At 38.9% G+C, this 12,956-nt stretch overlaps 3 protein-coding genes across 4 annotated transcripts; all 3 read right to left on the bottom strand.

The window, feature by feature from the left end:
* Positions 1-758: 758 nt before the first annotated feature.
* LOC134006237 (placenta-specific gene 8 protein-like) lies at positions 759-1,730 on the bottom strand. Its single transcript, XM_062445324.1, has 3 exons — positions 1,610-1,730; positions 1,084-1,268; positions 759-980 (listed from the first exon to the last, which is right to left on the bottom strand). The coding sequence occupies exons 1-3, from the start codon at positions 1,728-1,730 to the stop codon at positions 759-761; spliced, it is 528 nt and encodes a 175-aa protein (XP_062301308.1).
* An 822-nt stretch (positions 1,731-2,552) lies between these two features.
* LOC134005997 (cornifelin homolog A-like) lies at positions 2,553-5,361 on the bottom strand. Its single transcript, XM_062445047.1, has 4 exons — positions 5,209-5,361; positions 3,869-3,982; positions 3,304-3,458; positions 2,553-2,835 (listed from the first exon to the last, which is right to left on the bottom strand). The coding sequence occupies exons 2-4, from the start codon at positions 3,972-3,974 to the stop codon at positions 2,704-2,706; spliced, it is 393 nt and encodes a 130-aa protein (XP_062301031.1). The 5' UTR covers positions 3,975-3,982; positions 5,209-5,361; the 3' UTR covers positions 2,553-2,703.
* Positions 5,362-5,810: 449 nt separating this feature from the next.
* LOC134005470 (placenta-specific gene 8 protein-like) lies at positions 5,811-12,003 on the bottom strand. 2 transcript variants are annotated; one of them, XM_062444375.1, is made up of 4 exons: positions 11,858-12,003; positions 10,692-10,807; positions 10,382-10,536; positions 5,811-7,630 (listed from the first exon to the last, which is right to left on the bottom strand). In XM_062444375.1, exons 2-4 carry the CDS (start codon positions 10,789-10,791, stop codon positions 7,463-7,465), a joined length of 423 nt encoding a protein of 140 aa, XP_062300359.1. In that variant the 5' UTR covers positions 10,792-10,807; positions 11,858-12,003; the 3' UTR covers positions 5,811-7,462. The 2 variants fall into 2 exon arrangements, with proteins under 2 accessions (XP_062300359.1, XP_062300360.1); XM_062444376.1 differs by lacking the exon at positions 11,858-12,003 and adding an exon at positions 11,640-11,657.
* Between the last annotated feature and the right edge of the window lie 953 nt (positions 12,004-12,956).

Genomic DNA, 12,956 nt, shown 5'->3' with positions numbered 1-12,956 from the left:
TGTTTAATCTGAACAATAATCCAAGTGTAAAAATGGTAAGGTTTTGGAGGGGTTATATGCTAGACTATTTCTTGGCTGGGATCAGTTACAAGGCACGATATAGAAACTGCAGGAAGTTATTGGAACCAGTTACACACTCAGCAAGGACTATTAAAGGAATCACAGTTTTATGACAGTCAGAGCAGACCAGTAAAGGTAATCACAACATAAATGTTTTTATTAAGACATGGATGCATAATTTGATGTAAAACAATTGACAGAAACACACTTTTATTTGTAAAGGCATACATAAAACTACACATTTTCCCTTTAGTCTTCTTTTTAAAAAAATATAATGTTTTATTTAATGTTTGATTATTAAGTTTATCAGAGTGTGCCCATATTCAATTTTGGAGCAATATCAAACATGTTTTATCGATGGAAGTCAACCAACATATTCCAAAGAAAACATCCTTATTGATGTTGCTATATTTATGTTTGTCCAATCTGTGCCACCTTCCACCAAATTCTAAAATGTAGGACGTGGACGTTAACGTTAACGTTAGGACAGCTGTCTTAAATCATAGAGGAGATAGGATGACATTCCCAGGGTAGGAAATTCTTCTACATTCAGGTCAAAAAACGTAGAACAAAATATGGATCACTCTGAGGCTGATTTCCAAGATAGCTTCACAGAGAACAAATCATACACAGTCAACAAAGCGTATTAAATCCTTTTTTTGAGGTTCATACACTGTAAACTGCTTCTTATCAGAGGTTTACATGGGAGTTAGGACAGCCTGAGGAGCAGTTGAGATCATAGGCTGTGAGGTGATGACCCCAGGCTGGTTGGTCACCATATATTGCTGGGCACCTACGAAGGCTGGCTGGGCGTTGATGACAGTGTGTGTCGATTTGCGTCTCTTGATCTCTCTAGCCACCTGGCACCAGGAGCACAAATTGCAGAAAGTGGCATATATGCAGTCAGCTGCCATGCCACCCTGAAGAGATACACACACAAAAAGATTAATATAAGCTTTCTTTTGCTTAAAGAAACTGTTGACTTAATAGAACTTTCTGGCTCTTTCTTGTGTCTAGATGTACCTCTATTCCATAGCGGTGACGCACAGCAACCCTCATGGACATTGCAATAGGAGGAGTGCATGTTGGTACACAGATAAACTGCATGCTAGTCCACAACATATCCAGTAGGGGGAGACAGAAACACTCCCCAAAATCAGAGGTGGTTTTGCAGGCAAAGCAAGGAAAGCAACAGTAAGCAAAACAACCTGATGAGGAAAAGATAACAGATAACAGGCGATAACAGGCTTTATCAAAATGCAGCCAGGGTATCTTTATCTTAGGAAAGTTCAAAATAGCCCTGGTAGTTTCATAAAAGAGTTGAGATTTCAGATATGCACATTCTAAGTTGAGACTTTGGTCAAACATGTTGTTTATTCTTTACAATGTGAAAGTAGAATAAAGGTGCTGAAGCAGTCAGTGTGAATGAGTATTTGTCAAGCAGTTTGCAGTTTTCATTCTTCACATTGAAAGACTCAAAGATTCACTTTTGCAATGTTTGTATGTTTCAGTGGAAAGAAAACATGTGACTACAGGGAAATAGACTTACAGACTTCTAAATCATCGAAGCAGTCACATATGCCCGTGCTCCACTGGTTGGAGTGGACAGCGATCAGCGTTGGAGGCTGAGGTTGAGGCTGCTGGTTACTGATGAACACATTAGTTGCCATGGTGCACACTCAAATAAGGAAGGCCTGAAAATGAAAATAAAAAACACTCGTAACTTTTTCTTTTCTTCTTTGTATTTCTCATGGGAGTCTTTCTACGTTGCACCTTTTCAAAGTTGATCTCCAGCCCAAATATCTGAACAAAACTTAGATGTGGTTCAGAAGCTTTCCTTCCTTCAATTGTTCTGCGTCATGATATGGCTCATTTAAATCCCCATGACAGTGTTCACACCATTAACTCACACGTCCTGCATACACTATCACAAGGTGACAGCTGTTTACTATTAATCAAACAGTTGTTGCAGGAATTTCACTGGAACATGAAGTTGCTTTTTATGTAAATGTCTCAAAGCCTTGTAGCTTACTAGTAGCTTACCGTTAGCGTTTCTTTGTAATCCTTTTTTAAATTTAAATGTGATAACCACTCACCTGATGTTGATGTGAGCCCCTCTGTGAACACTGGTTGGATCTCAGTGGAGCAAGAAGTGGCATTTAGCACATCAAGGTAGGATTTAGCAGATTTGCATGTGCAGTTTGCATAGGGTTGAGCACACTGAGATTCACATGATCAACTTTACAAAGGCAGACTTTGATCTATACAAATTTTATTTTGCCGTTATAAATATGAAACATTTGAATAATGGATATGAAACATTCTAACCATATAACCAAACAGAAGAATTAATGAATGTAAATACAAATGGCAAGTATGAAACAGGAGAAGTAACACTAAAGTATCAGATAAATAATGTGTTATGAAAACAATGAATGTTACATAAGTTGTACCTCTCTTGCCTCATTAGTTATGACCCTCATGTGTTGAACTGTAATCAGCTGTTCAGTGACATTCCTCAGAGGTACAAATGACTATCTCTCTTATTTCCAAATAGCATGACAGCCCTGATCCTGGTGAGGAAAAGAAGTCCTTGACAGTGGTGGTGACATTTGTTCCAATTGTGATGATGCATTGACGTATTCAGCCTTTGTATGAGGCAGTCATGTTAATGAAGGTAATGGGACTTGTTCTTGTTTTGATTTCTCTTGCTATTTGACACCAGGTGCAGGGCCCGCAGAAGACGGAGTACACACAGTCATTACAGATTGTACCCTGTGAAGACAGAGGGTGAGATAGTTAAACATGCATGAATCAAACAATAATGGTATAAAAAATCACCCAGCTTGTTCACACTCTCAAGTACTCATTTACATTGTACAACATAGATTTATCTGCATAAACCAGTTTCATGATGTTGCTGATATTTCTGCCTCAGTCATTAATCATTGTCAAATTCCACGTTAACAAATGAGCTGGAACAAAGGAACATTGTGTACTGCAACCCTCTTTAATGACCATACCACATGAATTACTGGATGTTGTCGAGGAACGTAAACATAAATAGGGTTAAGACTGATTGATCAGAGATCAGATAGACTATGATGGGAATACCAAATTTCAAGCTAGAAAACATTATGCTGTTCAGTATTGACAAAGGTGAAGTGCATTTTATTTACATCTTGTCCAATACCAAAAAGCCTCAGTAATGGCTGAACTGAACTTGTATTTTTTTGTTTTTACCTCAATGCCATATCGCTGGCGTACTGACACCCTGAGGGCTGTGGTCATTGGTGGAATGACTCCAAAAGCGTCCAGCAGAGGTAAACATAGACACTCCCCAGCCTCGTGCGATGTCTTACAGGTGAAGCAGGGAAGGCACCAAAAGGCCAAGCAACCTAAAAAAAGAGGGTTAGGGCATGAGAATGTGCTCATTGTAGAGATTGTTTCCAAATATGCCTGCTTGAACTTTTAAGCCTCCAAACACTCAACAATCAAAAGAGTAAGCAAGTCAGAATGTCAGCTTTGGGCTCTGAAATTTCAAGTGACGAAGTTAATCTCATACAGGTCAACTGTTAGTTTGCATTATCGTAGGGGGCATCAGGAACGGTATTGCATAACAATGCCCACATACTTCACTACACCCACCGACGATCTCCAATCTGCCATCTGTTGGCATTCCTATGAACCCAGATCAGTTTGAATGATCAGTGTGGTTTCAACGCTTTACACGTGAGTGCTTGTCTCAACACGTGTCCTGAAAATTGTAACCTAGTTAATAACCAACATCAAAAAGAAGTGAATTTACACTGGGGCAGGTCTTGCATGCAGTCACAGATGCCAGACGTCCACTGGTTGGTTGTAGCGGTTGCGATAAAAGGCCGGGGTTGGGTCACAACCATTTTTTCAGTCATGGCAACACCTTCGGAAGGAAACATATAACATAGAATGTAGTAACTGGCAAGGCAAAACTGCTGAAAACCATATATGCAAGCAATATGAGTTGGACTCCTGAATGGAACATATCATGTGATTTTCTGTATACTGTTGTGATGTCAGATGTCAATGTTAAAAATGGACAACGGTTAAAAACTTGAAGTGCTAAAAATGCTTCCTGAAAGCCAAGAACTGGGGCTTCAGTCACCTCTATATACTTTGTTTCCCTTCTGGGTGTAGGCCAATCAGAACAGAGTATACTCACTAAGAAGGGCCCTTAATGAGACAGGACTTAAAACAGCTTGTTTCAGACACAGCCTGAAATGAGGTCTGACATTAAGGATTACAGAGTTAAACTGTAAATCATGCAACAATTGTGTGTTGTTATAAATAGTAAGCAGGTGAATGACTAGGTTAAACACTTCCCTGGTTATGTACAGTAAATGCTACATTCTTGTTATTCTAACAAAGATATAGTTTCATTGAATGGAATTCATATGAATAAACTGGATAATGGGCCACTCACAGAAACTCTTGTGGACTGTCACCTATTGTATGAAGTCAGAGCTGTTGTTGATTTAGTGCTTTCGCTTGGACATTACATTGGACAATAACCGCACATGGGGACATAAGTCGCTAAGTTGTGTGTTGTCCTATCAGTTGGGTGCAAGATCAAATTCAGTGCCAAATTTGTCATCCATGAGTCGGTGCCAGACTTCACATCCTGGTAATGTCATAAATTCAGGGCTCCTTTTTTTCAGGTTCTAGCATTAAGAGTGATGCAGGTTCAGGCAACTTTACTACAGTGCCCTGGGTCATAAAAATTACATTTCTGTTATTAAGTAAAAACTTCACATCTCCAAGAAAAAAAGGCTTGGTGGAAGGAGGACAGGTGTGTAGATTCGAGCTAAGCTACCTCCGTTTTTTAAGCGTTTCAGAATTTATGATATAGTACAGATAATGTATGAGGCAACCTTGAGTTAAAACATGAAAGTCACCTAAAAGCCCATGCTTATACTAGAAATTAGTGTTTCATCCATTTGAGCCAAAATGTATTTTTTTTATCTCCTATGATAATAATAGAAAATACAAATTTAAAACGCTGTCAAAGCCAAAATGTATTTTTTTTAATATCCTATGATAATAATAGAAAATGCAAATTTAAAACGCTGTCAATATCTTAGTATTCCAGGGATGAGTGGATTGTCTTACCTTATTGTTCTTCAAGGGAGAAGGAGCAATGTTTGTTCAAAGCTGAAAAGCAGATGAGTGGTGAGTTTTCTGGGGAGACGCATATATATATATGCAGTGGAGAGCAGTGAACGTGACATCTTATTGACATACTAGAGAGCAGTGAGTGTGACAGGGCGGCAGAGAATGCATGTTACCAACTGGTCTGTCCAGTCTGACATGTGTCAATACCTCTAAAAATCAGACATCTGACCATCATGTCTTTTGACATTGCAGGCGTCATTACGTGGCAATACGCACATTACCTCATTTTTGTAGTGTCTGTTCTTAGACAGCGGTATGTGATAAGAACAAAAGAGAATGTCTAGGACAATGTTCCTGTTCTCTGCCAGAGTGACATGCAGCTCTACGCCTTTGTTTGGATGTTTCAAAGTTCTTTGTCACGTTCACTGAGAAGCTGTTGATTTTGCTATTTCCTTGAATTCACATCTCTTCATTGTTTCCAGATTAGCACTGCAGCATTGGAGGTGGGTGTCTTATTAGAATCCATTTCAGTCAGGACAGTCAAGATTTTAACCATTTATTGTAACAACATGCGTTTTGGTTCAGTGGTGAGGCTCTCTTCATGTGATGCCTGGGAACAAATCTGAACAAACTTGGCTCAGACTGTCCCTGACCTCATGACCCCCAACCCATCCCCCATGAGCCTTAGACAAACAACATTTATTGGACATGACATATTCAAAGGAAACACTCAAAATTCAGAGACAAATGAATGCTATACAGGAGGAAGCTGAGGTTGTATGCAGACTAAACGAGAAGAAAACGTTCTTATAGACTATTGAGAGAAACAGGTAGTGGACATACCAGATTGGAGTGTGACTAATTCTGACTGCCTGCCTGAACTAGGGCCCATTCAAAAAGCCAAACCAAACTTGAAGATAGCTGAGGAGATAGTCAGTACAGTCAGTTTGTTATTTGGTTGGTCCAGACAGAAATATCTCAACATCTATTAGAAAGACTGCCACATGTTTTTTATAAACATTTATGGTCCCAACAGAATGATTTTTGTGATCTCCTGACTATTCCTTTAGCACCACCATGAGCTTGGCCTTTTTGGTTTTATGTCTAAACTACTACAGTATTGGGTGAATTACCAAAAACTTCATGATGCCCACAAATTGCTTAATAAATCAGTAAATTAGCAAATGTTAATGTTAACATGTAACTAAGAAGGTTAACATGATACCTTCAAAACAAAAGTTAACGGTTATACAGAGTCACAGAGCTGCTAGCAGGCTGTAAACTATTTGAGGGTACATGAAATCAGCCAAAATGGCTTGTGGTTTATTATTTCCTTATAAAACTAAAGTCAAATCAGTTACTAAGCTATAGCTATGATTAATAAAGCAAACTCTGATTAGGCCACTGAATGTGACTGTGAGTGTCTGTGTTGCTTCAATCCATTATGATTCCTTCTCTCTCTGCCATGACAATGTGCTCATAATAAAATAAATGCAAAGTCACAAATGACTTGAAGTGAAAAAAGGAGATAACATTTTATGCATTTTCATAATGCAGTATCAGCAGTTCAGTTACACAATTAGGTCTTTGAAGAATGTGAATAAAACCTCCTGTGGACCAAATGTATAATTTCAGCTTAATTACAACTGCATGTGAGTTTTTTAAAAATATTTTTCTTCGATAACAACAACTTCAGCAATATATTTCATCAAATAGTTTTTACTTAAGCAGTAGCAGCGTTTGGTATTGACACATTTTTGTCCACATTAATTGATTAGTTCTCACAAAATAAGAAAGGTGAACTAACTCAGACTTTGAGATGAATGTGACATTTGGTTTCCATGGTTTCAGGAACAGTCTACACTGTCAATTTGAGAAAGTGGCATGAGAAGTTCTCTTTCAAGGTCAAACTTACAATTTGAAATGCAGGTTTTATTGTCTTTGTATTTTATGTCTATGTTAATGTATAGACTTACTAAAGGCATCATCTGTGGTACTTTTTTATCATCCATCCTCCCAAAAGAAATATGCAGTTACTCTAAATTGCATGCCAAATTCCCTCTGCTCCAACACATGAGTCACTTTAGTGCAGACTTAACTTTTCTTTCTGTGGGACACATTGTGTCCCCGCTGAAATCTCTGAGGTAAAAAGGAGTGGCTGCAGACCGGAGGAAGTGTGATTAAATCAACTCCTGTACCCTGCAGGGACAGGCGGCAGCAGAGGCCAGAGGAAAGAAAATGTTGGACGTGTCTAGACCAAGTGCGCCCCCTGCAGGGAGGTCAGGGCGCTGTATCTGGCTGAGGAGGAGGAGGAGGAGGAAGCGTGGGATGCTGCTCTTCTCTTCAACTCTCTGGAGATCTGGAGCCAAGATAGAGGATAGCAGCAGCATCCGTACAGGCAGTCGCTCCACACACTCCCCTGTAAGACACAGAGAGGCATGAACATAGGTGGGAGGCGCGAACAAAAGGTGAACATTTACATTTAGGTGCAAAAGAAGACATTTCGGTGATATACAATGTAGCAGTTCAGCACTTTGTTTACCTGTGGTTTTCAGCGTCTTTTGCAACAAACAGTCATACTTATATTAAATTAGACTCTAGTCTGGTGGTAAAATCTATAGTTTTCTTTTTGATAAATGTAAGACAAACAAGCAAGTGTCACAGATGACCAAATTGAGTAAATACACCAATACTAATAAAAAAGTAACAGTAATATATGGTAGTTAAAGGCTGCTTGAAGTCTTTGCTCTTAGCAGCAATAACCAGGATTAAAGGCCTCGTCAGTAATGACAAGATGGAAATGCTCGTGGGTGAGATTCGAAAAATCAATAAAGTCTGATAAACACAGTAAGAAGGCAGATCCGTGTTGTACCATGTGCAGCCCGTGCATGTGATCACTCCTTCATGATACTGAGTCAGCACTGTAACTTCAAGCCCAATCAGCTTTTACTGCTGCAGTAATGTTGGCTTCATCACTGTCAAGTCAAAACATATAACATCTCAAAAGAAAAACTTTTCAACTTTAGCTTGACCATTATGCATTTGTGTCTTCTTTACCAACACGATATTCATTATAAATACACACATTAATATCAACTTGTGAAATTTACACGATTGTCTTTGTTGAGCAGCACACTCAGACCTGGGATCTGCTCAGTATCACACCATCTCTCTTCTGCGCCTTCTGCCTCCCTTATTTACTGTGGGAGGGTGACATTAACAACTAAAATTATCACACCGCCTCCAAACATCATTACAGGTCTGCGATGTGAATGCAACATGCAACTTTCTGATGTAAAGTTGTATAATCAGAGGAAAATATAGCATCTCAGGTACTAGTTTGCATTGTTATGTTTGAATAATATGTTGGTTTATTTAGTGCATTAAGACATCCTGACAATTATGATTATGAGTCACTGTAAGGTTATCAGAATAGAGGTAAGACAATGTGGCGGTATACACGTACACAACTAACGAATTTCCAAATGACGCTGATGTAATCTACGGTTCTAATCTCATGATACGTTCTGTTAGAGAAATGTCGCCCTCCCGCTGTGAGAGAGCCGTTCTCTTGCTTTACAAACAACCTACATGCTGAGACTTGCTTTCATAATCACTTCTGGCACCTTCCGAGCTCTTGCTCTGCAGTATTGACAACGATCCTCTGCCCACTCCGCCCCCACAAATAAACCAACATTATACCAACCACCTCCTTCTAGGATGGCAGCTCTCCAGCTCATGCCTGCCTGCCTGGCCTCCTACCACTCCCACTACCGAACCTTATCTCTCCTTCTCTTCACTGTCCCAGAAACGACAATGTCTTATCGAAAATCAAACTCAGAGCATCGGTCCTGGGATTTGCTGTTTGTTTGTGGAACAGCTGTTTCGTAATAGGTATGGATCAGTGATGGAGACCCGATGTCTATCAGGATGTTGGGATTATGCAGGCAGGGGTATGAGTGCTCAATGTTGGTAATAAAGCACACGATTGAAGAAGTGGGTGGGCAGCCTGAGTAGGTTGCTGTATCTTCAACAAACTAACCCAATGTTGTTTATTTGTTAAGTTATTTATAACTCCAGTGCAGATTCATTAATTTAATAAATGCATTCTCAGCATAAAGTTTTCCTGATGTCACTATATAGACTTAACTATTGTTTGTGTTACATAATAAAGTAATACACCTACTAAATAAAATGTACACCTAGTCAATGTTGGCACTATTTCCCATGTGTGCCGTTGTTGTGTTTCATCACTGAACTGTCTCCATCTCCTCAGCAGTAATCATAATTATTCAAAGCTCCAGCAGCTCTGTGTAATTGAACTGGGGGCACAATGTGATACGAATGAAAGCAATCAGCTGCATTGTTCATGCCGGCGTTTATCACGACATCACAAACAACAGGGTCCATTCCACTTGACTGAAAGAATTTAATCACTCCACGTGTAAGAGAGAAATTTAAACCCTCACATTTCTACGCAAACGAGGAAAACATCTGATAAGGTCGCATGAGCAAAGCTGTCAAAGTTAGCTGTCAAACGTTAAGTACAGCGGTTGAAGCTGTCGCGCAACTTGTTGAAATGTTATCAGTCCATTACCGTTGTTCGAGCACAGTCGTGATATCAGTGTTTGACATCGCTAATGTTTCCCACGGGATTAAAGTAATGGAAAAAACATGGAAGTCAATGGAAGACAAATTAAGTTAATTTTTTCCACTATATCCAAAGCACATGACTGGAGGAGGAGGCCGGCATTATTGTCAACAAATCTCATTACAAGATCAAAACCAACAATTAATTAGCCTGTCTCCTAAATTTTAGCGTTCAGCCTCAAGCCCATTTGTTCCTACTGAAGATGTTAACCTTTAAAAATGGGTCACAAATATATAGGTTTTAGCAAATGTCCCTCAAACAGGAGTAATTATTGCATTTGTTGGGGACTATTTTTCAGTGGATGAATACACCTCTGCTGCACAAGTGAGTATTTATGAAACTAGGACCAGAACTCATGTTGAACGACAAAAGCCATGTTTATCACAGTGAAGGAACATATCAGGAACTATTCTCTACTCAAGAAATAGTTTCACATTAAAGATGAACTGTAACAGGCAATTGAGGAGTAAATGAAGCAACTAATGATATATTTCAGTTTTTTTGTTTTTGCTGTGTTACCTTTATGCCGTATCGTTCTCTGACAGAAGCCCTCATGGCCAAAGAAGCCGGAGGTACACAGCCGATACAGTCCAGCAGGGGCAGGCAGGGACATGCCCCCACTGCACTGGTCACCTTACAGGTAAACACTGGGAGGCAGCACATGGCAAAGCAGCCTGCACACACAAACTGGGTCAAGTCACAGTACACAAAAACATGAGAGTTTCACAACAGTCCAACATTTCAGGAAATGCACTTTTAGCTGGCACTGAGCACAGCTGGTCAAATACACTTTAAATTCACACTGAATGGTTCATAATTGGACACTTACAGTCTCCCATGTCTTTATAGCATTCACACAGGCCAGTGCTCCACTGCCCTGCATCCTGATGCGTGCTTTGTGGTTGGACCTGAACCACCTGTCGGGACATGCCTGAGGTGCCACAACTGTAAGAAAAAAGAGGTGGGGACACATAGAAGGGGAATGTTACCATCAGATAAAATACTCCAGAAAGCTTTCTTTCATTTGTGGAAAGTTAAAGCTGCTCTAAGAAATATTTTGGTATAAACAGTGGATCAAGTGACATTTAACGTGAGAGTGGTCACTCACAGTTAGTAAGCTAAAAACTCTATTGCTGAATATTGAAAATTGAAGTTAATGGTCAGGTTTTAACAAAAAATAATTCTAATGTCTCCCCTAAAGGACACAAAAAAATGGAACAAAACAAACACATCCAAAAAATGAATAAAGAGTTACTGCAGCTTTAAATGATGAAGGGTTGCTAGGTGTCTTTTTTGCAACCCTGTCTTGTACAACTGATGTGCATCAGTTAAAAACATAATGGGGGCTATGCTTTCTTTTTTATCTACACAAACTTGCAAAGCTTTCACTCTCAATGTATTTCATTCGTTTTTCCCCAACAACTATATTATTGTTTATATGGTTACCAGTAAGGCAATTCAAAGCAATTGCTTAAGGTTATTGAAAGATTGTGGTATTGGTTTAATATTGAAGATGTAATTTAAGATGACTTGACAACAGGACAGGGCACATCCACTGTAAATATTTAATCAAACCGCATCTTAACATAACCTGACAGCACATGTGACGCAAAACACAAACCGTGCTCTCAGAGTGAATGTAATACAGTGAACCAAAACCTATTTGGCAACACAATTTATTATTACATAAGCCAAAACAGGCTTATGTAAGGGATAACATTGCCATCTGAAGTACACATTTGCATCAAGAAGAAGCTATGAGTGAGGTGATGATTACCTGTTACAAAAACATGTAATCCTGAGATCAACTTAAATCAACATCCACCGGAAACCACCATCAAAATGTTGTAGATTCCCTTCAAACTTCCCTTTTTTTTTTACACACATGGCTGAGCTGGCCTGCTTTGCTTTAACAAATGATTTACGTTGTTTCTATTGGTAGAGTGAAGTCCAGCTGAAAATATAACCTTGTTTGTTAAAGAGCAGATGACTTACCTGTGTTAAAAAGTGTTTTTAAGTTATCAAAATCTTTAGAAATCCATGAATCAGGCACACTTTTCTTCTACTGCGTTTGACTTTTACTCTCTTTATATCTTCCTACTTTGTCTGTCACATTTCTGTGTGCTCTGTGCTTGACTGCAGTGTTTTGGTGTAAATATGAAACTGTCAGATAAGGTAAATAAGGCACCCTGATCCCGTGAGAGTTAACTCTGCTGACCTGAATCATTTTGAGACTGTATCTGGAGTACTCACTGAGAGACCAGTTGATGTTTTAAAAGATGCCATCAAGAATTGTAGTCAAAATATTTCCTAAACAGTGGGTTAGTCATTTCCACTTCTATCAGTAACCGTCAATTGTGCCACCATGGAAAAGAAGATGTTTTGGCTTGAGAGTTACACCAGCAGATACTGATCTTTAACAGTTGATAAAATGTCATCACAGCTCACTTATAAGAACTTTTATCAAAACATTGAAGGTAAGTATCTAGTAAAAAGAACCCATGATGTATATGGAATATAGTAATGGGACTAGAAATTTGGAATTTCAGTATTATTTGAGACTGTACCACATGAACAATTTCAGAGATCATTTAGAGATAACTAAATTGTCTTTATTCATATAGAAGTGATTATAACAGAGATGAGAAAAGACACATTGAAGTGAATCCTACCCTCATTGAGCAAAACCAGTCTGGTCTTGCATAAGGGCTGTGGCTGACACAGAAGATCACATAGAAGATAAACAGAGGTGACACAACAACTGATAACAGCACATTCATTTGAAAATGTAGGAAACTGGAATGAAGGGATGTGCCATATTTAGCTGTTTATGTCCCGATTAAAGATTTAATAAAAAAGTTTAAAATGAACTGACCCTATCTTTATTGTGTTTTTTCGGCATGACAAACGACAAAAACCTTCAACTGTGATTAATATTTCATAAAGGTTTTCACAGTATGGATTTTACAGCCACCTTTGAAGGAATAGCTTGCTGAGAGGATCAATATTAGACAGTAGAGTGATACAAATCTTCTCATCTAACTCTTGGCAAAGAAGCAAATACACATATTTTCCAAAATTTCACACCGCTGAA

Source organism: Scomber scombrus, chromosome 23 (assembly GCF_963691925.1).
Source record: "Scomber scombrus chromosome 23, fScoSco1.1, whole genome shotgun sequence".
NCBI classification, from domain to species: Eukaryota; Metazoa; Chordata; class Actinopteri; order Scombriformes; family Scombridae; genus Scomber; species Scomber scombrus.
The sequence above is the reverse complement of the archived record's forward strand: the minus strand, read 5'-3'. Positions and strand labels throughout refer to the sequence as shown.